Source organism: Eulemur rufifrons, chromosome 1, assembly GCF_041146395.1.
Source record: "Eulemur rufifrons isolate Redbay chromosome 1, OSU_ERuf_1, whole genome shotgun sequence".
NCBI classification, from domain to species: domain Eukaryota; kingdom Metazoa; phylum Chordata; class Mammalia; order Primates; family Lemuridae; genus Eulemur; species Eulemur rufifrons.
The window spans coordinates 42904840-42932491 of record NC_090983.1 but is presented as its reverse complement, the minus strand read 5'-3'; the positions used below and the strand labels follow the sequence as shown (position 1 = coordinate 42932491).

Below are 27652 nucleotides of genomic sequence, written 5' to 3'. Positions count from 1 at the left end.
CTATTAGGGTTGGAAAATACTCGAAAGTGTCATGTTTAAAGATGTTCACTTTAATTAGACCCCAGTACTAAATGTTTTGTGAAGATAGTATCGTATTTTGCTCTTCACAGAACATTAAGTTCTGGTCTTGCCATTTCCCAAAAATTATGAACTATATTATTTATAGTTTTTTATTTTTGTTGTTGGCTGTAAAATATAGGTATAGGAAATGTATGTATTAGGAATGTATGTATCTCTTTGCTATTATTCATGATAACTTAGAGAAATCCTACCAACAGTAGGGTAATAGAGAGAAAGCGGAATTTCAGATTGGAGTTTTTAACTTGCAGATCACAGCTCATTAATGTTTTATGAAGTCAGTATAGTGGGTCATAACTAGTAATTTTTTAAAAAACAGAATGAAATAAAATTGAAAAGATTAGAATATATTGTATATAATAATAGTAATATTGTTTGGTGAAGTTTTATTTCAGTGATGTCTATATTTTACACATACACACAATGTGTGTTGGGTTGTAATGTAAATTATAGTCTCGTGGGTTGTGGCTAAAAAAAAAAAAAGATTTGAAATCTACCATTTTAGTTGGTCTTTTTGTTTTCTGGTGTCTGGCCCAGGTACTTTAATATCTCTGTTTCCATATCTGAGGAAATGATGCTGATGAACATGCATACTAACTTTTTTAGAATGTGATAATAATTGACCACTCCGAGAAGCTACTACGTTATTTTAAGATTATAGTGATATCAGATTTTCTCATGTTGTGTTTTGTGTTATTTGTTTGTTTTTGGGTTTGTGTATATTTCCAATCTTTTTATTTTAGAAAATATTGATGCTGATGGACAGGGATTTTGTCAAGGAGGATTCAGCATTGATTTTACTAAAGTAAGTTCTCATTTAAGACTGAATGAGATTCAGATCTATCTTACTGACTAAACTATGATTGAAAATGAACTGGTCAATATTTCAGCTTCATTATAACTATTGTTTAATGAAAACAACTAATAAAATGACCCATTCAATTTGACATTCTTTGTCTTATATTATTCCCTCCCTAGTAAACATTGCTTATTTGAAATAGGGAAACATCACACTGGGAGTGGAGGAAAGTAGAGAATCTCCTCAGTAAATGATAGGTAACTATCATGTTATGTCTTAATATTAAATTTCCAGTTACATTAATTTATAGAATATTACAGTTTTCTATTTTCAACTAAAATTATTTATTTTGTAAAAGCTATCAATGGGAGCTTTCTTACAGAATTAGAGTTCAGTTATATAAAAGCTGAGAAGCATGCATGTTTGCCTCTTATTATGTGCCTGTGAGCACCAAGTGAAGCTGAAGCTACTTAATAATTGTAAGAAATCTCAAATGCAGGCCGGGCGCGGTGGCTCACGCCTGTAATCCTAGCACTCTGGGAGGCCGAGGTGGGCGGATCGTTTGAGCTCAGGAGTTTGAGACCAGCCTGAGCAAGAGCGAGACCCCACCTCTACTAAAAATAGAAAGAAATTATATGGACAGCTAAAAATATATATAGAAAAAATTAGCCGGGCATGGTGGTGCATGCTTGTAGTCCCAGCTACTCGGGAGGCTGAGACAGGAGGATTGCTTGAGCTCAGGAGTTTGAGGTTGCTGTGAGCTAGGCTGACGCCACGGCACTCACTCTAGCCTGGGCAACAGAGTGAGACTCTGTCTCAAAAAAAAAAAAAAAAAAAAAAAGAAATCTCAAATGCAGGCCTCTACGTATTTTTATCTAAACTAATGTGCTATTCAGAGTTTATAGTTTTTACCTATTTTTCTAAAATAAAAATTCCATTTATATTTTCAAAGGTAAATTTTTTTAAGTACTTTCCTTTATATACTTTTCTTTGTGTATTTATTCATTTGGGGGACATTTGAACATTTTGAATATCAAATTGAGAATTCCTTCTAGAGAAGTCTCAAAAATATATTGTTTGATTAAAAGGAGAGTTTCCTGAGAAAGCTTACTATGGCTTTCTTAGAAATGTGAGCAAAGAGGAATGCCTTAAATTTATAAAAACAACTGAAACTAAAACCATGTGATGTGGAATAAAGCATTTTCTTATTTTTTAAAAATTTGTGTTTTACCTTTATTTTTACTAGACTAGGTACTGATAATTATAGTTAATTCTGTTTTTACTAGGTAATTGATTTTTAATACACTCAACTTCATAGTATATTAGTAATAATTCAAAATTTAAGGAAGCCAGAGATAAAATATATTCATAAATATTAGGTTTAAACTTGCATGACAAATTTCCAAATTGGTGTTATTTTTTTTAAAGAAAAGTATCTGTACATGTTTTCTATACTTATGCCTATACAGCTGTCACCCCACAAGTAATCTCATATTGTGAAAGTCATTGTTAAACGCTTGACTTTCTTAAACCCATTTCTGGGAAAATGATGTTATTTTAAGGTAGACAACTTAGAAGTATTTTTTTTTGCATAGCCAAGGCGAGATTGTTGAAATCTTGAAATGGCTGTATGTACACTTAGAGGGGAAAAATTTTTTCTTACCTCCAGCAAGAAGGAATTTCCAAAATGTTGTGCTGAAACACAAAATACCTTGAATTAGACAGTTTCAGTTTGTTATGGATATAAGAAATGCTAGTCAAGCATAATTTGAATATATAATCCACCCTGACAGTTTTACTCTCTAGCTTCATTCCTGTTCAGATATGCAAGGCATTAAAAATAGAATTTTCCTTTAGTAGAAAATTCTTCCATTATTATTAGAAAGAAATTATGCATTGTATAGTTACAAATCTAATATACAAAATTAAGAAGTGACTTTTTTTTTTATTGTAATCCAGTAATACTTTGCACTAGTACTTCGTTCTGGATATATGAAACAGCCAAGATCCACAGGAAAAAAATATATGTTTTTGTATTCTCATATATTAAATGAATGTATTGTAACTTTTTAAAAATTTTATTTTAGAAAAGGTACAGTGGAGACCACTGAAACTGAATTAGATGAATTTGTGATTTTATTTGCTTTAATGTATGTATATATGTAGTATATAGATACATAAGTATATACTATATATAACATATACATATATATCTCCTTTATGTTTATCAACTTGATTTCTGTTCTTAAAGCTACTTGTTTTTAAGTATATATCTTTTTGTTGTTTGGTTCCTTCTAGGCTGACAGAGTACTTCTTGGGGGTCCTGGTAGCTTTTATTGGCAAGGTAGGTTAATAGTTTTTAAATTACTCAGTATTAGCTATGTGTCTCTGATTCACTTGGTTTATCTTGTGCCTGTGACATTTTTCAAATTATTTTAAAGAAAACAATGGAAAATATAATTTAAATGTATAAACACTCTGTTACACAATATTTTTAAGAAGTATAATATTTGTTTAATACATATTAAATATGTATATATTCCTAGTAGAAAATAAGCTAAATATTTTTTTTTTTTTTTTTTTTTTTTTTTTTTTTGAGACAGAGTCTCACTCTGTTGCCCAGGCTAGAGTGAGTGCCGTGGCGTCAGCCTAGCTCACAGCAACCTCAAACTCCTGAGCTCAAGCAATCCTCCTGTCTCAGCCTCCCGAGTAGCTGGGACTACAGGCATGCACCACCATGCCCGGCTAATTTTTTCTATATATATTTTTAATGCTAAATATTTTAAAAGTAAATATATAAAGTAATTTAAAATAATTTATTTTTATTGTGTGTGGTATATACTTCTTCATGTGTATACTCTAGAAGCTGTGACATAATCATTAGGAAGTGTGTGGAACCAATCAATTTAGGCAAATTGTGGCATTCTGAAAGCTCAGGGTTTTAAAAGTATTTTGAAGTTGCTCATTAGAATATTTAAATGGTTATTTTCTCGTTAATCACTGACATCAAGAATGATCTCTTTAAGTATTTGGGGATTTTTAAAAAATAAAGGCTCTTACTAAGTTTTTTAAAAATATAATTAAACTGGCATTGATATAAAGATACGATACTATATTCTTCAGTTATTCTGGGAGGCCTAATTAAGTTACCATTTGAACAAATGTATAACAGATCATTATTGCTGACAGTTTGAAAATAGGTAACTAAAACTGTTTCATTTATCATTAGAGATATATAATTATTTATTTCATTAATATATTGACATGTTTAGTTTCTGCTAAAAAGCACTGTTTACGAGATGAACTCTTATTTATTATCATTATGATATTCAAGCATTGTCAATACTTGGAAGAATTGGAAAACCTGTGATTATATTGATGTTTGAAAGTACTTTCTTTAATTTCAAATTTTACTTCTATACTCTATACTATGCTTTATTACCTGCTTCTTTGAAGCAAAACCCACTTCTTTAAAGAAAAACCCATGCTTGCCTTTGCTTTATAGAAAAGGGAAAGTAAAGAAAGATATTTGCTGAAGGGAAATAGGATGGAAGAAGAATAAGAAAGAATAAGAAATAGGAATAAGTGAAAAGTTGAAAAGGAAGGCAAAAGAAGGAATGAAGAGAGAAGAAAAATCAGGTGTCAAAGACAGATCAGTTTGTGAGACATACTAAAACTGAAAAATTTGAATTTCTACAAATTATACATCTGTTGGGAAATGAAATGACTTAGAAAAATTGCAACTGAGTTTTACTGTTTTAAAAATAGCAATTCTAAAGTGCATAGTAGAAAATGGGATATTAATACTTTCCAGTTAGATATAAAAATGTGGATTTATTTATTTTTCTTCTTGATTGCTGATTATTCAGTGGAGGGGAAGGAAGGAAGTAGCTTCCTGGAAACCAAAACTGCTGAGAAAGTTAGATTTTGTGATTCTTGGTTAGGACTGCTTGTTAACTCTGTCTTTTTAATTGACACAGCTCTGAACGTGTTAAAAATGACTTGTTCTTTTAATAGTAATACCTTGAGTATTATGTAATGCCTGTATGCATTCCTGTTTATAAGTTAGGACAGATAGGTACTACTAATGTATTTATTGGCATTTTGTCGTAAGTCATCTATAATATGTAAGTAAAAGACTCAAGTGAATTGGCAGAAAATATTTTGTTTCAGTAAGATTAAAATCAGCAGGTTTCACCCTGGATAAGTAAATACATTAGAATGAATTTTTCTACAAATCTCAGAATTGTCTCTGTAAGAATGGAGAAAATGATTACTTTGTTTTATGCAAAAGAGATAATAACTTTTCCAGTGTTCTTTGAGTCAGGAAATATTTTTTGAACTCCTTTTATGCTTTCAGTACTGTCTAGGCACAGAAGATAAAGTAGTGTCCCAGAAAGAAGGTATTTCTGCCCTGTAGATACATCCTATTGATTTGGATAGATTAGAACAGAACTGAAAACTTTAGCGTTTATGAATTTTTTTCTAAAACATCAGAAGTCAGAAGAAATATTTTCCCTATGTTATGGAGATGACATTTGATAACTCAGCCAATCTTTTTTGGGGTGGAGGACAGTCTGATTTTTGTGTAGTCATTTAGATTTCTTGCCTACTTAATAACATAAGGTTGTGAACAAAAGTGAACTCACCCTTTCAAGTTGCTTCATAAAGGTGTCCAAATAACTGGTTTAAAAAAATCAACTGAAACAATTATTCTGATTGTAATGGTAACAGTATTTAATTGTTTCAGTAAAATTTTCAATTTTAATGGATTTTTTTGGGGGAAATAGTCTTTGGTTTTCCTATTCCATTTAACATTGATGTTTAGTGAGTTTAGACAAATCCTGTTTTTTAAAATTTTTATTAGCAGAGACTAATTTTAAGTACTGGCTTAAATAGAAATAATCATAAGTTAAAAAAGAATATCAAATTTCAGATTTAGCATTATCAAGGAGAGTTAAGACTAATAATTAGAAATACTAATATCTAATATTGTTTTCATTCATGCAGGAGCCATCTATTGTCTGCATCATAAAGTTATCACTAGAAAGTTACTTATTATATATATATATATGTCTTTTAGGTCAGCTCATTTCAGATCAAGTGGCAGAAATTGTATCTAAATATGACCCCAATGTTTACAGCATCAAGTATAATAACCAATTAGCAACTCGGACTGCACAAGCTATATTTGATGACAGTTATTTGGGTAGGTAAAACCAAAATACAACCTTATTTTATGGAGTTGTATATTTGTCCTATATTTGCATATGTTACATAAAATCTTTTATGTGAAATAGATTAAGATTTTTTAAAATATAAGAAATGTACAATTTCAAATTATTATTGAGTATAAATTATTATGTTACATTTCAGTAATTGAAGTTTAAGAGTGATTATTTATACAATGATAATAATAGCTAACCTTTAAGATACACTTTCCATGTTCTAGGCGTTGTTCTAGGTACCGTATTTCTCATTTAGTCCTCACAAGAAGGATGTGAAAACATACTGTTACTACCCCCATTTTGTAGGTACAAACACCTAGGCACAGAGAGGCAAAATAATTTGCCCAAAGTCACTCTCTTATAACTTGCTGTTCTGAGATTCGGACCCAGGCAGTCTGACTCTTGAACTTATATGCACTATGTTAAAGTACAGTTTTGGTCTTTAGGATTTATTAACGTTTGTTCTCTCTCTTTAAATTTCTCTTATTTATCAAAACAAGTCATACACAACAGAAATATTAAATAGTACTTGCTGATTAAAAGAATCTATTCATTTCTTCTTTTTGATGAATTGTAAATTTTCCGTTTTTACAGACTTCTTTGTAAAGTTAATAAAACAATCTTATTTTCTCTAATAGCAATATCCTATTTGACTATTCAACTCAATTATTTCTTTTAAAATTCATTTATTATAGGCTTGAATCTGTTACCCCTAGAGGACAAAATGTTACATAATTAAATGAGTTACTTGAAAATGTTAAGGAAAGCATACTCAACAAGTATGCTGAACAAGTATGTTCCTTGCCCTAATGGTGTCTCATCTTTGGTTCCCCATTTAGGTTATTCAGTGGCTGTAGGAGATTTCAATGGTGATGGCATAGACGGTATGAAGTACTTGAACTATATTTAATCCTTTTGAAAAAATTTAGATTAAGCCTTTGAAACATGAGGCATTGAAATTTTCCATCAATTTAAAGCATTGTTATAGAATATAGCAGGAGAAATAAGGGTGATGTCAGCACGCTGAGGAGAATCCAAGCTTGATCTGTGCTAAACTTCCTCTAGTGTCCACTGAAATTGAGACGGCCACTGTCAGCCTCAGCCTCTTCCCTTCTGCTCCTTTCTAGTCCCCAGCACTCTCGGGGATTTCTTCAGCTTCCTCCTTGCTTTCAGCAAATTCAGTCCTCTGGGAGAGGCTTAGTTTCTTCTTTCCTTAGACAGGATTTGTTACCTTATGGACTGTGTCCATAAGGTTATTACCCCATCCTGTGTTTTTCCATCCATCTTCCTTTGGAGCTCAATTTAGGAATCATAGACTTTACCTGATTTTGATCACAGTTCTGTGCCACAGCCACCTCTACATTTCAGTTTGCTCTATATTATTTTTCATTACTGTAAATACAGCTTTTCTTCATTCTTTGGTGACTTTATTTTGTCTGTTCTTGTTTAACAAGATTATAAATGACTTAAGGGCTTATTTGCGTATGTTTGAAAATCTTCCAGACTCTTTCTATATTTTGTAAATTTTAATTTTGTAGTTAACAAATGCTGGGATTATTATGGAATATCAGTTTTTATAAATATGTTGTTTATTTTCTACTCAAGTAATAAAGGAAAACTGAAAGCTTTCTAACTTAGCCACTTTCTTCTGTAATTTCCAATGTTGGTCTTAAATATGAACAATTTGTTTTATTTTGTTTTCTTCCCAGACTTTGTTTCAGGAGTTCCAAGAGCAGCAAGGACTTTGGGAATGGTAGGAAAGTTAAAAGGTGTTTTGAAAAAAATCTTGGAGTTATCTTCTATTTTACTATATTTCATATACTTTTGTTTTTCCTGCACAGGTTTATATTTATGATGGGAAGAACATGTCCTCCTTATACAATTTTACTGGTGAGCAGGTATGCTTTTAAAATATTATCCCCTGTCCTCTATCATGTTACATAAAAGCAGTATATATTCATAAAAGAAAATTTGGGAAATGAAGAAAAGTATAAAAGTCACTTATAATCCAGTCAAGCAGATAATCTACCAAATTATTATTATTTTGGGTGTACTTCTTCTCTGTGTGTGTGTGTGTGTGTGTGTGTGTGTGTAAAAATTGATTTACTGTGTGGTTTTAATTTTATGTCTTGCCTTTTACATTGATTTACTCTGTGTTTTTAATTTTATGTCTTGCTTTTTACACTCAACATTTTATCAGTATTTTCTGATATCTTAAAACTTTTCTTGCCAGTACCAGATGGTTCAATGATTCCATAATATTCAATATTGTAGATATAAGGTAGGCTTTAAATATTTCACCTTTGCTTTAACCAAAGTAGTTTGTGTAAACAAAGCCTTTTGTATGGCTCATTTTTAGTTTTTTTTGTTTGTTTGTTTTTAGGAAATACAAAATCAAATTACTCACAAACAAAACCACAAAAACTTAATTTTTCTTTGATGATGGCATTAAATTTTCCTTTAGGCAATAATCTATTCCTTTTAATTTTATTACATCAAAAAAAGAAAGCATGGCACAGATGTGTAAAGTATATATATTACAAGCAAACTTCATTTGTACTCCATGAAATAAACTGTTCTTCAGTTAAAAAGTAGTACTTTTTGTACGCCCTAACCATCCCCACTTTATGGGTGCAAAATATGGTTAGATAGAATGAAAAATATTTGATAACACAACGAATTATCAAATTCGAACAATAAGCTAGAGTATACTTTAAAATAACTAAGAGTGGAATTAGAATGTTCCTAACACAAAGAAATGATAAATGCCTCAGGTGATGGATACTCCAATTACCCTGATTTGATTAATTCACATTGTATGCCTGTATCAAAACATCACACGTACCCTATAGAGATATACAACTATTATGCACCCAGAATAATTAAAAACAATAAAAGAAAAGAAAGATCTGAATTGTCAGACAAGAAAAAAAGTAGTACTTTTAAGTATTAGACATTCTCTGCAAGTATAGGCGTATTGTAATATTCTGTATTGTAAGTCTCAAAGAATTAAATACTAAGTTGGTAGTGATAAAGGAAAAATTAAGCCGTAATAGAGAAAAAAATCTTCATAGTGTGCGTATCTGGGATTCAAGCCCAATTTTTGTTTGGTTGAGATTGTTGGGCTTTGGAAGAGGATTGGTTGGATGAGTGACTAGACTCAGGGTCCCCAGAAACCTCGTCCCGTTTGTGTGGCAGCCGGGGCTGATGCTGAACACAGAGAGGCTTGTAATTGAAGGGCAGCTAGTGTTGCTGCAGGGCTGGTGATCTCTGTGCTGCTGTGACTGCTGCAGCTCAAGCAGCTTCTCCTGTCTGATGTCCATGTCTGTCTCTCGATCCTGTTGCCTGTGGTCATTGATGCTTGCTTTATTGCTCCTTAGCTGTGGGGAGCAGGGAGAGGAGAATGGGTGCTGGATGAAGGCAGACCTGAGCCGTCCATGCTCAGTCTGTTATTGCATTAGACAAAGTATTTACCACTGTAAATCTGGCTCCTCATTTATAAGAACACTGATGCTGGTAACTTCTTCATGGGGTAGTTGTAAGAATCCAATGAAAACATTTCAATCATAGTGTACAGGACAAAACGTGTCTCAGTAAATGCCATCTTGTATACCGTTAGGCCAAACACCCTGAGAGAGTAAGGCCATGAGTAATTATTCTGTTACATTCTAGTCAGCACATCAACATGGTACCCCAAACACAGACAGCATTCCATAAGCTGTCATCTTGTCATTGAATACAGAGCACACCTTTTATTTTCTCAATTATACTGTATCAACTCCATATTTGGTAATGTAGGAATCTCCCTTAACATTCCCTCCTGGTATCTGAGCTAATCAAATTTTGGAAGCACTGTTAATTTTTTTTTTTTTGGTTTGTTGACTCATTCTTCACCCTAGTTTGTATTTAATCTGTTATCTCTTTTAGTTTTGTTTTGCATGTTGGGCTCTCTTTAGAACTTTCTTGTTTCACATTTGTTTCCAGCTAGGCTGCTCGGTCTGTGATGGCCAGTGGGCTCCAATGGTTCTCAGACATTCCTTCTCCGTATGCAGAATAAGCTCATGATAAACCCAAACACATTTGTATTATATGTAATTCAAAAGCAAAACCATCTGGCAAGTAATTGAGATGTGCGATAAAAATGAGCTCTTTCCATGTTTTTCCAAGCAGCAATTTCTTTAGTAGTAATTTCACATAGGGAGAGCCAATTATTATCTATTATTAATAATTATTGTCTATTCTCACTGCATAGGCATTCACATATAACTTGTTGGGTTCAATCAAAACATCTTTCTGTCTTTCTGTTAGTGTGCCTGTGTCTGTTGTGCTTTGGGAAGTGGGGAGAAGGGGAGATAATAGGATAGGCCTGGGAAAGAATTGATTGTACTGGGACTGAAGTGGCATGTGTTGATGACATTGGAATGATATATGTAGAATATGTTTTGCCTATACTCTAGGAAAATAAATAAGCCTCATTACCTGATTGTCGTTTCATTGTCAGAATAAACAAAAGAGAAGACATTTAGATTGAAGCATTATGTGCAGAGAAGAAAGATAACCCATTCTATTTGATACATATCCTACAAATGTTAATTGCCTAAACTAGTTGGATGAAATACAAACATTTCATTTTCATCTCGTTATCCAGATGGCTGCATATTTTGGATTTTCTGTAGCTGCCACTGACATTAATGGGGATGAGTAAGTTTAAAACAATGTTTCCAGAAACAGTTTTCCTCTCGTGTTTATGAACGCTTTGCTAAAACTAAACATTTTTTCTTCTGTTTTTCTGTCCCCTTCCTGCTAATCTTTCTATTAAGGAAGCAATTTGAAGCAACTTTAATCATGCATGCTAGAAAACCTCTATGTTGGTCATAATTATTTTCAATAGCATTTATAACATGAAAAAATAAAATAATTTTATGAATTACTCATAGTTTCTTAAAAGAGTTAAAGGAAGGTTTGAATTTGAAGTGACTGCTATGATAATCGTTTTGTGCTTCAGTGTGGCTGTGAGAGATGTAGAAAGAGGTGGAATCTGAGCTTGGCTTTGGTGAGAAGATTCTGTTCTTTTAGTTATGCAGATGTGTTTATTGGAGCACCTCTCTTCATGGATCGTGGCTCTGACGGCAAACTCCAAGAGGTGGGGCAGGTCTCAGTGTCGCTGCAGAGAGCTTCAGGAGACTTCCAGACGACAAAGCTGAATGGGTTTGAGGTCTTTGCGCGGTTTGGCAGTGCCATAGCTCCTCTGGGAGATCTGGACCAGGACGGCTTCAATGGTGAGATCAAAGCTCAGCAGCTGGGGATCCCTGATTATCTGTGTCCACCTGGAAAAGTCCCATGGCCCCATCTGTAGAAGTTCACATGAGCAAACCTTCCTGGAAAGGTGGATTGGGTGTGACATACCAAGTTTAAAGATAGGCTGCTTTTTTTCCTTAAAAATCAGAAAAGTTTTCAAAAATTGACTGTATGAGTTTTTATTCGTGGGTCCTCAAATTAGAGTGTTAGAACAGTTAATTTCTAAAAGAAAATTCATCCCCAGTGGAGCCCAGTGCTAGGTGGTGGTTAGTGTGTGTCTCTGCATCCTGCTTGGCAGCAGTGCCCTCTACTGTCCATTCGGTTACAATTGTAAAAAATGCTCCCAGGCACACTGTCAAGGCAATGCTGACTCTAATGCAAACCTCATGCGTACCTCAAAGGTATGATTTACCATGAATACATGTTTTTTTTAGTGTTCTTTTTTTTTTTTTTTAATTTCACCAGTCAACCAGCAGACAACAAGCCATTAATATTTTTAAAGCCATAACTTTGTTCTGGCTGTCTGAAATGTTCTGAGGGTGGTTATATCTCCCTTCATTGGTCCTTTAAAAGGCTTAGGCCCATTCCTTTATAATAGTCCCATTTCAATAGCTGTCAATATCTTTGAAAAATAAAGTTGGCTTTTAGTATAGCACTCTTTTCAGAAACATGAACTATCAATGCCAAAATACCAAGATTTTTTTTTTTAAAGAACACTATTAAAAACCTTTGTGGAGATCACAGAATGGAGAAGTTGAACTATTAGTTTATTTATGTAAGCAACAATGTAGTAGGCATTAGCCCCCTTAAAATATAAAGAAAAGTTGTATATTAAGAAGAAAACTTCAAAGATACAGATGATTTAGTATGTCTCAAATAGTAGTGAAAAAGGAAACGTTGTTTGGCCTCAAGATTCCACACCTGCCTCTTGAGTAGGTGTATGTCACGTACTAAAAATGTCATCTCGAAAATTAACCCAAGAAGTTTCAATATTAGTGAAGAACTACTCACTAGTAGAGTAGAGTGTTAAAGATTTTTACCACCAAGAGAACTTAACATAAATCAAATGGCGCTATGGTATAAACTTCATAATAAAACATGAAAAGAAAACTATAGAATAGACTTAGTCATTACTTTTTGGTAACAAAAACTACCTAGTAAATACACGGCCAAGTCTGAAGTTCTACCTTGAATAAAATCAAGGAGTTCTTTGCTATTAATATATAGCGGGGCCGCTGACTCCGAGGTTTTCTGGGAAGGCCTGGACATGTTTGCTGTAACCTTGTCTTGAGCATATTCCAGCCTCTTTAAAGAAAGTTTTCTCAATATCATGATCCAGACAATATCTTATCCTGCTTTCTGTATGTTTATTAAAATATATTATCTATCAACCCAACAAATATAAACAAGAGCTAAAAACATTGAAGCTTTACAAAGATTTTACAGAGAGGTTTTACTTTTATAAATCGATGCCGTAGAGGATGATTATGGTCTCCCAGCATTTCTCCTTGGGTCTTACTGCCCCCAACAGTAGATTGTGAAGAATAATGCCTTTGGTAGGAAATTATCTGTGCTGTATTTATGTCCATTTTATTTATATCTATCTATGATATATAGTTACATATATATGTTATTAGTTATAACCTGCATCTTTTTTTGTTCATACCTGGTGATATGAAGTGCTATTGCTCCTATATTCCTCCTTTCTCACCTACCCTTACCAGGAAAACCCTGGACATTATCAAGAGGGATATTGAAAACAGAACAATAAAGCTGTGTTCCATAATTTTATATAGACACAGGGTAATTATATGTAGTTTTTGTCTATACTTCTCCAGAAAAGCAGAGGAAAAAAGAAAAAAGCAACTAAAATGATGAAAGGAAGAAATTGATTGCATGAAAATGTAGGACTTTTCAGACTAGACAGATGACAGCTAAGAGAGAAAATAATTAAAATGTATAAAATAATGAACAATTTAGAAAAGTTACATGTAATTTTGATTAGTTTCTGAACATTAGGGCCATCTTTTGCTAGGAAATTATATTTTAATAAATTCTTAATGCTTATGTCAATTTAGAAGTTATACTTTTAAAGCTTAAAAAGGATAAAAGGAGGACACTTATTTGCATAATTTAAATACTTAATTTTTAAGGATAACAAATTCTTAGTTGGTGTTTACTGCAGGCCAACCACTCTTTATAGGTGCTGAAAATGGGAGGATAAATCAGGGCTTACCCATGTCCTTAAGGAACTCAGTATCCAATGGGGGCGACATATATGAAAACAAATAAACCCTGCAAACACATCACAGTGTTTGAGATATTTCTGGGCATAATGGTCTCATATAAAGATGAGTGATCAAGGTATTTTTGGTGTGTCAGGGCATGTGTCATCGAGGAGGCATAAGACAATTTGGGTACATTAAGGAAACTGAACAATGTGGTATGGCTGGTCCATAGGGGCTGGTACAGGCAAGATGGACTTGTCCTTGCTCTCACGAAGCTTATGTTCTGTGGAGAGCCATACAGTAAGTAAACGATGGGAAATCCAGACAGTGATAAACACTGTGGGTTTAAAAAAGACAAAAGCAAGGTCATGCCATAGAGACTACCTGGATAGAGGGTGTGTGATAGAGAGAGTAGAGGCGAGGGCACTGCTGATAGTGGTCAGAGAGGACCTGTCTGTCAGAACAACATCTGATCTATTTAGACAAACGGAAGAAAAAGGCTTGGAAAACCCAAGGGCTCTTAGGGCAGAGAGAACAGCAAGTATAAGCCCAGAGTTGGGAACTAGCTCAATGTATTTAAGAAACAGAAAAATAAAAGGCCAGGATTGCTGGGAAGAGTGAACCAGGGTAAGAAGTTGGGGGCTGGGGATGGAAGAGGAATGAAATTTGCAAGGTAAGCAGTGGACAAGCCAGGTAGGGTTTAGATCTTTGTCTAAATGCTTTGGGAAATAATTGAAGGATTTTACGAAGGGGGTGGGTGTGACATGATATGGTGACTATTTGGCCATTTTGAAGAGAATAGGCTATAGGGGCAGGAGTGGAAGGCTGCTTAGAGGCTGCCTAGAGGTCCAAGCAAAGGGCAACAATGGCTTGTCTAGGGTGGTAGCAGCAGAGAGAGAGAAGTGTACATACGTATAGTATATTTTAGAGTCAGAAAAGGTCATTTGGTGTCTGTTTTTTTTTTTAAATTTAAAACATTTACTTGTTTATGTTATTTCAATATAAGTTGAGTAAGATCAAGATGAAATCCTAACTTTCAAATTTCTGAGCCAGATTGACTTCTTTTCAGAAAAAAACAAAAACTGTACAGAAACAAATTAAATGGGATTTTGAGAACCAAAATAAACTTTAGATGAATCTTTTGATGTCCCCCTCCCACCCCTGCACCCCTGTTATTTTAAAGATGAAGCATTTGAAGTCCAGGAAGTTTAAGTGATTTGTCTAAGGTCAGACCCATGATATCTGGCTCTAAATTAATGTCATTTCTACACAATTTTGCTTGAATTTCCTTGATTTAGATTGTTGCTTGTGAATAAAGAGTACCCTACCAAACTTTGAGTCAGTGTTTGTCATGATAAATGGGTTCTATAAATATTAAGATCTTCATATAAATAACTGTAATACTAAGACTTTCTTCCTTCCATCCTGTCCTCTTTCCTGTTTTCTTTCCATCCTTCCTCATCCTTCTTCTTCTTCTCCTCTTTATTACTTCTCTCATTCTCCTCCTCTTCCCCTTCCTCATTTTGCCTCACAGATATTGCAATTGCTGCTCCATATGGGGGTGAAGATAAAAAAGGAATCGTTTATATCTTCAATGGAAGATCAACGGGCTTGAATGCAGTACCATCTCAAATCCTGGAAGGGCAGTGGGCTGCTCGAAGCATGCCACCAAGCTTTGGCTACTCGATGAAAGGAGCCACAGATATAGACAAAAATGGATATCCAGGTGCTTTCCTATAAATACATAGAGCTCTTAGATTTTCCAGTCCTAATTGCAGATAGTATTAGTTACTGTTCTCTTGATTTATATTTTAAATCATTTCAATTCAATATTTCAAGTATTGATCAAACCTCTACTATATTCAAGGCATTGTTTTCCTCACTGAAAGGGATGTGAAAAAAAGATAGCTCTACTTCCTGGACTCTGAGTTTCTTTTATTGCCCTGAAGTCTATAATAAAGTGTCAGAGAAAAATGTTATAGAAGTTATAAAGAAAAGCTAAATGCTCATTCAATTTTTTTTTTTACTTTAACTGGAAATATATTTTATTTATTGATATATTCAGAGCTTTTTTATCTGTTTATTTTTATTGATATATAACAGTTATACATATTTTGGGGGTACCTGTGATATTTTGATACTTATATTTAGGTATAAAATGTTAGCCATCATGATTTCTTTTTAATTATCTAGCGTTTTTATGGATTTGACTAATCATTGTGATTTTTAACAAATGTGTTATTTTATTCTCCCAATAAGCCTTGTGAGGAATATAGGCTAGATTAGCTCACTATTATACCATTTTCTCGACATGAAGAGACTGAAAATGGTAATTTGCCCAAGGTTGTCCGCTAGGTTAATCCAGTAGAGCAAGTAAGGCTTTTTTCTAGTTCTTATACACTTTGGAGTATTATAATAGATCTAGGATCAAAATGGATCTTTTCTCTAGATGAAATATAATGTAGAAAATTTAAATGACTTTTGTTATTGGAGCAGTTAATATAAGCTCAGTATATAAGCATGTTGAACTGCTTCTAGAAATAATAACTGAAGTTGATTCTTATCTATGAATTAGCACTATTTCAAAGAGTTTTTTGTTATAAATTCAATACATTATAGAACTTTTAGAAAAATAGCAAAGCATATCCTATCAATTTTTTTCCTATGTATTCACATACTTTTTATTTAACAAAATGGAATCATAGTTTATGTGCCATTCATAGTATATTTTATCCATTTAAAGAATCAGAAACATTGCCTCATTTTATTATGCTTCTAAAACATGAATCTTCTATTTCTATTGTAACAAATAACTGTACCATACTGTATTCTACCTTATTTTTGGGCTTTTACATTTTTGTTTATAAATCTGTTGCATACCCCTGACTATGTCCTTTGGACAAAATTGTAGAATTGCTATGTCAAGGGTGTACAGTTTTTTTCGGGGTGTTAATACACATTGTCAGTTACAATTCCACTCCCTCCACAGGAAAGTTTTTATCACCTTTTTTGAGTACTCACCAGCAGCAAATGAGTGATCATTCTCTTACACTTGTGCCTCTTTTAAAATAATTTCTTACTATGTAACAAGTATTTTGCTTTAACAGTTTTTGATTATTAGTAAAGGTAAGCATTTTTGTTTAATTGTATACTTACATTTACTTTCTTGAATTTCCTTTTTATGTCTTTTTCCTCCTATTGAGATGTATTTCTTTTCTTTTTTTTTTATTCTGTTTTTTTTTTTTTTTTTTGAGACAGAATCTCACTCTGTTGCCCAGGCTAGAGTGCCATGGCGTCAGCCTAGCTCACAGCAACCTCAAACTCCTGGGCTCAAGCAATCCTCCTGCCTCACCCTCCCAAGTAGCTGGGACTACAGGCATGCGCCACCATGCCTGGCTGATTTTTTCTCTATATATTTTTAGTTGTCCATATAATTTCTTTCTATTTTTTTTTTTTAAGAAGAGACGGGGTCTCGCTTTTGCTCATGCTGGTCTTGAACTCCTGAGCTCAAACGATCCACCCGCCTCGGCCTCCCAGAGTGTTAGGATTACAGGCATGAGCCACCTTGCCTGGCTTTTTTTTTTTTTTTTTAATTTGCACAATGCCTTAAATATTGAGAACATTTACTCCTTAATGCTTATATATATTTTCTAGTTTGTCAATTAGCATTTTGGGCATAAGGAAGTTTTAAATTTTTATGTAATCCAACTACTATTTTTATGTTTTGTCATGCGCTTTTCTGCTTAGGAAGGACTTCCTCAAATTTAGCTTGTGTATACTGTGAGATAGAGCTCTGATTTCACTTTTTCTGAATCATGAACCAGTTGAACCAGTGCCATATGAAAACTAATGCATTCTGTTTTTGCTGATTTGAATGCTATCTGGTATCCTATTCAACATATATGTAATGCACTTTTGGGGTTTGTTTGCATTGTTTTGAAATGAGAAATAGAAAAAAAAAGAAATTTTACAATGAATTTGTAAAATCCAATCCATAGGCATCTTTAAAGGTTTTTTCTTTGAGGGTATGTATGTTTAGCGGGTATGCACTTTCTTATTGTTGCTATTTTTACTAATACTCATTAAAAATATTTATATCCATCTAGATCAAAGACTAGTCTGTGATGAGTATTTGCCACCAATGATAACTTATTCATAGTAATTTATTTTATTTTTTTTTTGGATTTTTGTCTTTTTTATTTACTGATGTAGCCCCAAGGGCCTAGACTGTATCTGAAATAGTTGGAGCTCAAAAAATATTCCTTGAATAAAAGAATCCTCACAAATTCACTAGTTTTCATATATTTTAGCCTTGTAGGTATTACCGTACAACCTCTTAATGAATAGTTTTGAGGATATATTTAAATCTTTTTATGTGCATTTAAAGTTTTATAGAATGGCATATAAATTTTAAAAACTGTTATTGTTATTAACATGTTTTTTCACTCTCTTAAGACTTAATTGTAGGAGCATTTGGTGTAGATAGAGCTGTCTTATACAGGTGAGCATGTTTAATATCTTGTAATATAGAAATATTCTGAATTATTTGAAAATTTTTTAGTGAAGTGTCAGTATTTGAATTTCAGTTTAATTTTCTTGAAGCAATGATACAATGTGTTCTTATTCAAGATTTGCTACAGGCAAATAGTACTTTTTAAATGATATATAATAGTACATACTCATGGAGTACAAATGATACTTCAATACATACATACAATGTTTAATGATCAAATCAGAGTAATTAGGATATCCATCACTTCAAGCATTTATCATTTCTTTGTGTTGGAACATTCACAATTCTCTCTTCTAGATATTTTGAAATATACAATAAATTATTATTATTTTTTTTTTTTTTGAGACAGAGTCTCACTCTGTTGCCCAGGCTAGAGTGAGTGCCGTGGCGTTAGCCTAGCTCACAGCAACCTCAAACTCCTGAGCTCAAGCGATCCTCCTGTCTCAGCCTCCCGAGTAGCTGGGACCACAGGCATGCACCACCATGCCCGGCTAATTTTTTCTATATATTTTTTTAGCTGTCCATATAATTTCTTTCTATTTTTAGTAGAGATGGGGTCTCGCTCTTGCTCAGGCTGGTCTCGAACTCCTGAGCTCAAACGATCCGCCCACCTCGGCCTCCCAGAGTGCTAGGATTACAGGCGTGAGCCACCGCGCCCGGCCCTTACAATAAATTATTTTTAACCATAGCCACCCTACTATGCTATTGAACACTAGAACTTATTCCTTCTATTTAACTATATAAATAGTATTTATACAAAGAGGTTCCAAAGAAGAGAAATCTGTAGACTTTTTTTATTTAGAAAAGCATTCATAATTTTCCCTTTGTCTTTTAAATTGTGTTCAAAGGTATTCTGTGTTTTTTTAAATCTCTCTTTAAAAATTATACGGGTTTACAATATCCTGTAAGAGGCATGAAATTAACTTGGAGCTTGTGCCTCTGTATTCTGTGACCACAAGGGCAGTCTGTAATGAATCCCAAAATGAAAATTTTTAATAGAGCAACATGTATGAATTCAAATATCTCTATTTCCCAGCTTCATACATGTTCTCAGTTATTCTCTGTATTTCATCAATTCCTCATGCCTTAGAATATCAGCTGGCATCCCAAGAAGAGTAAGATGTTTACACTTCTATGGGCTGAGTTTATACACGGCAGTAAAGCTAACATTGGTGCTGTGTAATAGAGTTTATGATAGATCAGTTTAATTACAGCTGTGGAGCAACATGTGCACTTAACAGATTTCAGGGATTTATCATTTTTGAGACAGGCACATTGACATAAACCTCCTGTATTTTTGTACAGGATTTAAACCTGTGTATCTGAACTTTCAAAAGCTATATTTATTTTAATTTATTGTTTTAGTTTCTTAAAACTGCTGTTAAGGAAATAATACATGCATGTGGTAAACATTCAAATAATACAAAAGGAGCATACAAAAAAAAGTATATTTTCTCTCATACCAATTACTAATTTATTACTATATTCTAACAGAAATATTCTGTGCATTAAGAACTTATGTGTATGCCTGTCTGTCTACAGGCATTCTTTATACATTTTGGGCATTTTTTTCTCTCCTACTAAAATTGTATTTTGTATATATTTTAGAGATTACCCCATATCAGCACAGATGGATTTATGGCACACATTTTCCCCACTGTACTACATTGCATTGGGTAGATATCCCATAACTTATGGGACCATTCTGCTTTGATGCACTGAATTCAGATAAGCTGGTCAATTGTTCCACTTCGCCTGGAACTGAGCAATTTCCCAGGATGCAGGACTTTCAATGCTAAAATTAGGACAGTTCTGGGCAAATTGAGACAGTTGGTCATCTCCATTTAGGTTGTTCCTGTTTTTTTTACTATTACAGACAATGCTTTAGTAGACACTGTACTGTGTGTGAAGTGAATGTGAACCTAAAATGCTTAGAATCAATCTAACTTTTTAAATAACTTTCTTCTTCTTCTTCTTCTTTTTTTTCCCTAGGGCCAGACCAGTTATCACCGTAAATGCTGGCCTTGAAGTGTACCCTAGCATTTTAAATCAAGACAATAAAACCTGCCCACTGCCTGGGACAGCTCTCAAAGTTTCCTGGTAAGGGTATTTGTTTAGTAATAGTTATTATTGTGATTATTTGTTCAATCATTATAAGAATAATTGGAAATGAAGGCAGTAGGGCTGAAATACTGCTAAAACAGTTTCTACGAGTACACTCTATTTTCATGTCATAGGATGGACTGTTGAAATAGTGCTCCAAAGAAGATATCGGCCGGGCGCGGTGGCTCACGCCTGTAATCCTAGCACTCTGGGAGGCCGAGGCGGGTGGATCATTTGAGCTCAGGAGTTCAAGACCAGCCTCAGCAAGAGCGAGACCCCGTCTCTACTAAAAATAGAAAGAAATTATATGGACAACTAAAAATATATACAGAAAAAATTAGCCGGGCATGGTGGTGCATGCCTGTAGTCCCAGCTACTTGGGAGGCTGAGGCAGGAGGATCGCTTGAGCCCAGGAGTTTGAGGTTGCTGTGAGCGAGGCTGATGCCATGGCACTCTAGCCTGGGCAACAGAGTGAGACGCTGTCTCAAAAAAAAAAAAAAAGAATATATCTAGTGGGATCTAGAAATACTCTATAAATTAGTATAAAATTAATTTTTAAAGAATTATGCATGGTTAATGAATATTTTCAAAAAGAAGGAAAAGCTAATAAGGTCTCAATTCATTTATATTTAATTCAAAACAGGCTCATAATCATTTAAATTTTTAAAAGAGGTGTTCTTTTCAGATTTATTATCTGTGAATAGCTGTATGAAAAAAATTATTTTGCTCTAATTTATTGGTCTTCTACTTGTTCCTTTAGTTTCCAAGGAAAAATATAATATTTTTTTCACAAATTCAATATTGGAATTCTTCTCTAGTCCATTCTTTGTCTAGTCTTCATCATTTGTATGCTCATTTCATGATTTTTGCTCTATTTTCATTCTAACTGTATTATAGTTTTCTTAAGATTTTCTTTAAATTGACTCATCTTTTCCTTCAAAATATTTAAAAATAAAATGTAAAAACCAATATTTTTCTCATACATGTCAAAATAAATATCAAAATAATGAAAAATCTTGACCCATAAAATACTACTAAAATCACCATGAGTGGCCCACTTTGGGAAACACACAGAAAAATTGTGAAGAACTTACAGTTGTAGGTGGGAATGATTGGTAGCTAGGACAATTTTATTTCAAAAGAGGTAATCAGATAGTTTTCCTAATTTATTTTTGCATTATTTTTGAATTGTTTTAAAATTATTATTATAGTTATTAAAATTGTGAAATTTTAATTTTTTATTAGATCACATTAAAATTCAGTAATATTTCTTTGTTTTTATTGATTGGCAATGAAGTTGTTTTCAAGATTTTGGTTTTAAGTTTTACTGCCTTTCTGCTCTTCATTCACCCTGCATGTCTCTGCGAGATTGCCAGTAATATAATTATGCTAATAATTCAAAGGCTTCCAATGCACTAACTACAGCATGTGAAAGCATAGAACTAGCTTTCAAATGATTTTCGACTACGGCATATAATAAGAAATACATTTTGCATTATAATTCCAGTAAACACATATATGTAATTAAAATAAAAGTTTTGTGAAATCATACTTACCCTTGATGCTTAAGTCAATTTTATTTATTTAGTTTTTTTTAAGATGCTAGACACAACCCATTAAACTGATTTCATAAGTTGTTAATAAATTATGAAAAACACTTCTCTAGAGGAGCTTGCTAATTAAAGGAAGCTTTGGTGGATCCTTTATTAAATGAAACAGTATTTTAAATCTGAACTGTCATTTTCCTCATTTAGATTTATCCACGGGTTCTATAAACTTGAGAGGAGTTATAGAAATTCTTTTTCTTTTTCTCAGTAAGGTACCATGAAAAGAAATGTGCTTAAATTACTGAAGGATGAATTAGATTAGTCTGTATAATTTCATGTTTTAAGAATAATATTAAGACCTAAGGAAAGATATAAGACTTTACAATATAAAGTATGTATTAGAAAAGTATTCAAAAATATGCCTAAACTGGATTATAGAATTTATGTATTTTTTTATTTTCCCACAGTTTTAATGTCAGGTTCTGCTTAAAGGCAGATGGCAAAGGAGCACTTCCCAGGAAACTTAGTAAGTGTTCTATGGAAAGTCATGTTATTTTAATGATGCTGCATATACAGCACCTAAAAAAATATTTTAGGATAGTTGAATAGTTACTCAAATTGTTGTTGTTTTTTTATTTGAATGTTTACACTTAAAGACATTTAAGATTGCAACATAATTACTTTGGTAATTCTTAAGCCAGTTTAGAAACAATACACTTATTTTATGGACATTGTAAGTGAAATAACCACAAAATGTTAAACATATGACCTTTATAAGGTTCAGTGGTTACCAGTGAGAGATAAATGACCTCTACAGGAAAAATGAGGATCATTATTTATAAGTAGATGATCTGAGAAGTTTGTATTTCATGTCTTGGGGAAGCTCCCAGCAATCTCAGTAGAGTTTAGAAATAGTGAAGAGAAGGAGAAAAAGTTTAGTCACTAAATTTAATCGACAGAGCAAACTCTACTCTTCCTTTCTTAAAATGGTTGATATGGTCCTGAGAGCCAGGTAGGAGTGTTAAATAATTATTGCCCAGATCTCTCAGAGTGTTAGATAGTTGCAAGTACTTAAGAGTAATAATAAAGTGGAGAAGATAACTTGAAACTCTTGGGTGTGTGTGTGTGGGAGTTTACACAGGGCAGCTGAGCAAGGTCTCGTGGAAAGATAACTTTTCAGTAGAGGCCGGAGGGAAATGAGGGAGCTATGGGACGTATGGAGGAGTATTTCACACAGAAGAGGGGGAGTTCAGGAGGCCTGAAGCAGGACGTGCACAGTGTTTGAGAAACTGCAAGGAGGGCATTGTGACCGGGTAGAACAGAACATGAAGCAAAATCACCCTGGCTTTTCACCTAAATTTGAAATGAAGGTCAATATTTAGAGAAACTGGTGGTTTTAAAGATTTGTACTCTTATCTCTTTTTAAGAAACGATTTAAAGAACTGAATCTTGGAAGGCAATAATCCTAATAACTATGCTTCATACTATTGGCTGCATGTTCATTTTAAGATGATTCTTGACCTATTTAAGAATTATTTGGTCACTTACGATAGCTTCATTAGAAGCAAGTGATGCACACCGTTCATTCAGCACAGTATTTAACAGTATGGGTACATATTAGTATATAATATACTTCTTAATCAAAATCAGCAAGAGTCTTACTACTTGGATTAATGGTGGAAATCTTAATTCACATGTTTCACCTCTGGACTTTCTCCTCTTGGCTTAAAAGATAAAATTTCTCCTCTGCCTAATTATTGTTTTACTTATATCATTATTTGGATTATGTATGATATTCCTTTGGGAATTGTGAGATTATTTAATTATGATTAAATATTTATTCATACTACAATGTATAGACATTTTTATTGAATTAGAAGCAAATTACTTCTTAAGGAATAAATATCTCTGTTTACGTGAAAACTCTAGGACAGATAGGTGTCCATAAAGAATATGTTGGTTATAAATCCTTTGGTTTGTATAGACTTCCAGGTGGAGCTTCTTTTGGATAAACTCAAGCAAAAGGGAGCAATTCGACGAGCACTGTTTCTCCATAACAGGTCCCCAGGTCACTCCAAGAACATGACTATTTCGAGGGGGGGACAGATGCAGTGTGAGGAACTGATAGCATATCTGCGGGTAAGAGATACGTTTCTGCTCCAGTATCGTTTGCTTTTCATCACTGTTTTTTCTTTTTCATCTAAATGATTTTCACTTTCTGTAAATTGGTATTAAATCAGAAAAATGCACTTGAAGAAATTCAGCTTTTTAAAGCTGAATAATGGACTTCTGCTGGCAGACTGGATATTCCAAATGGCCTTTCTACAATAATACTACTGAATGAATTATGACAAACATATTTCTTAAATAATACTGAACTCTCAAGACATTAAGAGAAATCTCCAGGGTCCAAATAAAATAAGCAGTCAACTAAAAAACACCAGTGGCTAAATCTGAATTATGATTTCTAAGTGATTGTGTGTGAGCCAGTGTTGCTGGCAAAGGAGAGTGAGCAGTAATTGCAGACACCTGCCCAGGGATGCAGACTCACCTTCTTCAAGCCAGTGGTCTCAACCTGAGACTCCTCTTGCATTAGGCCCAGACATTTGCATGAGGCTAATGTGTTCTCAGGACAGAAGTGCACCCTGATTCTAGCAAGAGGGAATGCAAAGCCTCTCTGGAGGAGAGCAATCCAGTATAGGCCACATGATTTCCACAAGTTAAGTTTAATCAAATGTAAATTCATTTTAAAAAAGAAAAATAGCACCAAACATACAAGGAAACAAGCTACTAGATGAAAAAACAGATTTGAGACCTGCGGAGGCTTAAGATAATGCAATTTTCAGTTACAGAGTATAAATTTATATAAAATGTTTAAAGAAATAAAGAATGAAATTTTTCGAAAGACAAAAACATCAATAAAGATTTCGAAAACACACCATAGTTAACAAACTTGATTTAATAGAACCCAGCACCCAACAATTAGAGAATGTGAAAATTGACCACGCATAGGCTATAAAGAAATTCTAAACAAATTTCAAAAAAGTGTTATAAATATGCTATCTAATCAGTGTAGTTGTTAGAAATCCATAACAAAAAGATCAATTGGGAATTGGAAAATGATTTTAAATAACTTACGGATCTAAAATGAGATCATAATGGATACTTACTTAAAACTGAATCATAAGGAAAATATATCAAAGTACACGGGATGTCACAGAAGCAGAATGTAAAGGTAAATGTATATCCTTAAGTGCTATTTAACTTAAATGAAAGATAAGAAAAAATGAAGTAAAGAACGAAAACCCCACAAAATTAAGAATTGAAAAAGGACATAACTGTTGATAAAGGGGGGATTAAAGGAACAGAATATTATGAATAATCTTGTGCCAGTACATAGGAAAACTTAGATAAAACAGGGAAATTCTTAGAAACACATAACACAATAAGAAGAAATAGAAAACCTGAATAATTCTCTAACCACTTAAAAAATTGAATTGGCTGTTTTAATCTTAACACACAGGAAACATAAGACCCAAATGGTTTTATAGGCAGTATCTATCAAACATTCAAGAACAAGACATTCCAGTTTTAAACGAACTCTTTGGAAACAATAGAAAACCAGAAAACATTTCAAAGTCATTTTGTGAAGCTAGTGTAATTGATACCTGGACTGGTGAAGGAAAGTACCAGAAGGGAGAATTTCATTCCAGTCTTACAATTAGTGCAAAATTACTGAACCATTATAAGCAAACTAAATCCTAGCAGTTTATTTAAAAAGATAAATAGGCCAGGTGTGATGGCTCACGCCTGTAATCCCAGCACTTTGGGGAGCAGAATTGGGAGGATCACTTGAACCTAGGAGTTTGAGACCAGACTGAGCAACATAATGAGACCCCCATCTCTACAAAAAAAAAATAGAAAAATTAGCCAGGCATGGTGATGTGCACCTGCAGTCCCAGCTACTCTGGAGGCTGAGGCAGGAGGATTGCTTGAGCCAAGGAGTTTGAGGTTGCAGTGAGCTATTATGACACCACTGTACTCCACCCCAGGTGACAGAGTGAGACCCTGTCTCAAAAAAAAAGGAAAAAAAAAAAAAAAGACCAAGTCAGATTTATCCTAGGGTAGGTTAACATTGAAAGTCTAGAAATATCATATCAGTAGACTAAATAAGAAACAAGCAACTCTATTTTATACTTAAGTACAAAAAGTGCTTTTGGTTAAGTTAAATAACTGTTTATGATTTGAGAAACAAATAAGACAAATACCTCAAGTTATGAGGAAGAAATAGAATCTATTTCTATCTATGAAGAAATAGAATCTTATGTTTAAATGAAGTCTTCCAATACCTATTAATTGGTCAAAATGCCAATTTTTAGGAACTCTTATATGTGCTGATGGCAATGTGAATTGTTATGAAGACTCTGGAAAATAATATGGGATATAGAGCTGACAAAAATATACTTGTCGTTATGTATAAGAAAAATTATAGTAACAATTTTTGTAATACCGAAAACAAATCCCCAAATAGCCAAGTAACCCCTGACAGGAGAATGGATAAATAAATTGTGGCATATTTATCTGATGAAATATTCCTTAACAGTAAAAATTAATGTAGGCTACATGCAATAGTATAGATGAATCTTACAAGAGTGTTAGAAAAATCACGGAAGACTACATATGATCCCATTTTTAAATAAAAAAGGAAATAGTGAAAAACATTGTTTAGGGATATATACAATATATAATAGTAGAACTATTGAAAGCAAGCAAGGGAATGACAGACCTAAAATTCAGAATAGTGGTTATCTCTGAGAAGGAAGGCAGAGGGAAGGAAACAGAAAGGAGCGTTTAGGCAACTTAAAAAATACTGGTAATATTCTTGTTATTATGCTGGGTGTGTGAGTGCTGATTTTATTAGCATGCCTTGTATATTTGGTGTGCATGAAATATTATATTATAAAACAAAAACACGATTAAGGGATTGAGAACTCTGAATAACAGTAATTTTCCAGAGAGTTTTGGTAGAATTGAAGGGTCAAGGGATGAACACATCTGGCTTTGTGATGTGCGTTTATGGACTTCTCCAGATAGTGTAGGTGATGTCATCATTAATTCAAAGCTTTTCCATTTCTAGGATGAATCTGAATTTAGAGACAAACTCACTCCAATTACCATTTTTATGGAGTATCGATTGGATTACAGAACAGCTGCCGATGCAACAGGCTTGCAACCCATTCTTAACCAGTTCACTCCTGCCAACGTTAGTCGACAGGTACTATTTTTTCTCAATTTATCACTGATTTCATACTTTGATCATTTTTTAAGATCTTATAATTCATGTTTTTAAATGTTATTAGAGATTTCTTTTATAATGTTGGTAAATGTTTAGTCAAAGTCAGGGGGAAAGGAATCTGAATTTTCAGGTCAGAGATATCTGTTATGCAGAGAAAGACAAGGCCACATTTCATGTACATAAAATAGTAAAATAATTCCAGGAAAACAACAAAGCACTAGTTTATTTATATAGTGTTTTAGTATTTTGCTAAATGTCTTTGATATTGAGATTATCTTTGATATGCATTATAATTGTAAAAAAAGTGTATGTATACACAATTATGTATGTATAGTACATAAATGATTCTTTTCGTAAAATCAAATAAAGCAACATAAAATTTCATAAAATCTATTATAATTTAGAAAATCCTATGTAAAGCCTATGTATTTAAATATTGTTATTTTATTTCCTATTTCTCCTTTTTTTAACATGTTCATATTTTTAGATTCATATTTCTTCTCTCATAAAACTCTACCCTAAATTTAATTGTCATTTCTTTTTCTTTCTAAGATTTCATAAG

General features: G+C 33.3%; 1 protein-coding gene across 3 annotated transcripts in view; it reads left to right on the top strand.

Moving 5' to 3' along the window:
• Window positions 1-27652, top strand: part of ITGAV (integrin subunit alpha V) — a 77717-nt gene that overhangs the window by 33205 nt on the left and 16860 nt on the right. For 2 of the 3 annotated variants that reach the window (XM_069491473.1, XM_069491560.1), the window contains exons 5-18: window positions 822-883; window positions 3176-3221; window positions 5961-6086; window positions 6945-6989; window positions 7815-7858; window positions 7947-8003; window positions 10754-10806; window positions 11182-11384; window positions 15166-15357; window positions 18087-18132; window positions 20137-20244; window positions 22262-22320; window positions 23779-23933; window positions 26932-27069. In XM_069491473.1, the coding sequence (XP_069347574.1) occupies window positions 822-883; window positions 3176-3221; window positions 5961-6086; window positions 6945-6989; window positions 7815-7858; window positions 7947-8003; window positions 10754-10806; window positions 11182-11384; window positions 15166-15357; window positions 18087-18132; window positions 20137-20244; window positions 22262-22320; window positions 23779-23933; window positions 26932-27069 (1334 nt within the window). The remainder of the gene's footprint in view (window positions 1-821; window positions 884-3175; window positions 3222-5960; window positions 6087-6944; window positions 6990-7814; window positions 7859-7946; window positions 8004-10753; window positions 10807-11181; window positions 11385-15165; window positions 15358-18086; window positions 18133-20136; window positions 20245-22261; window positions 22321-23778; window positions 23934-26931; window positions 27070-27652) is intronic. The other variant, XM_069491644.1, reaches the window with a different exon arrangement.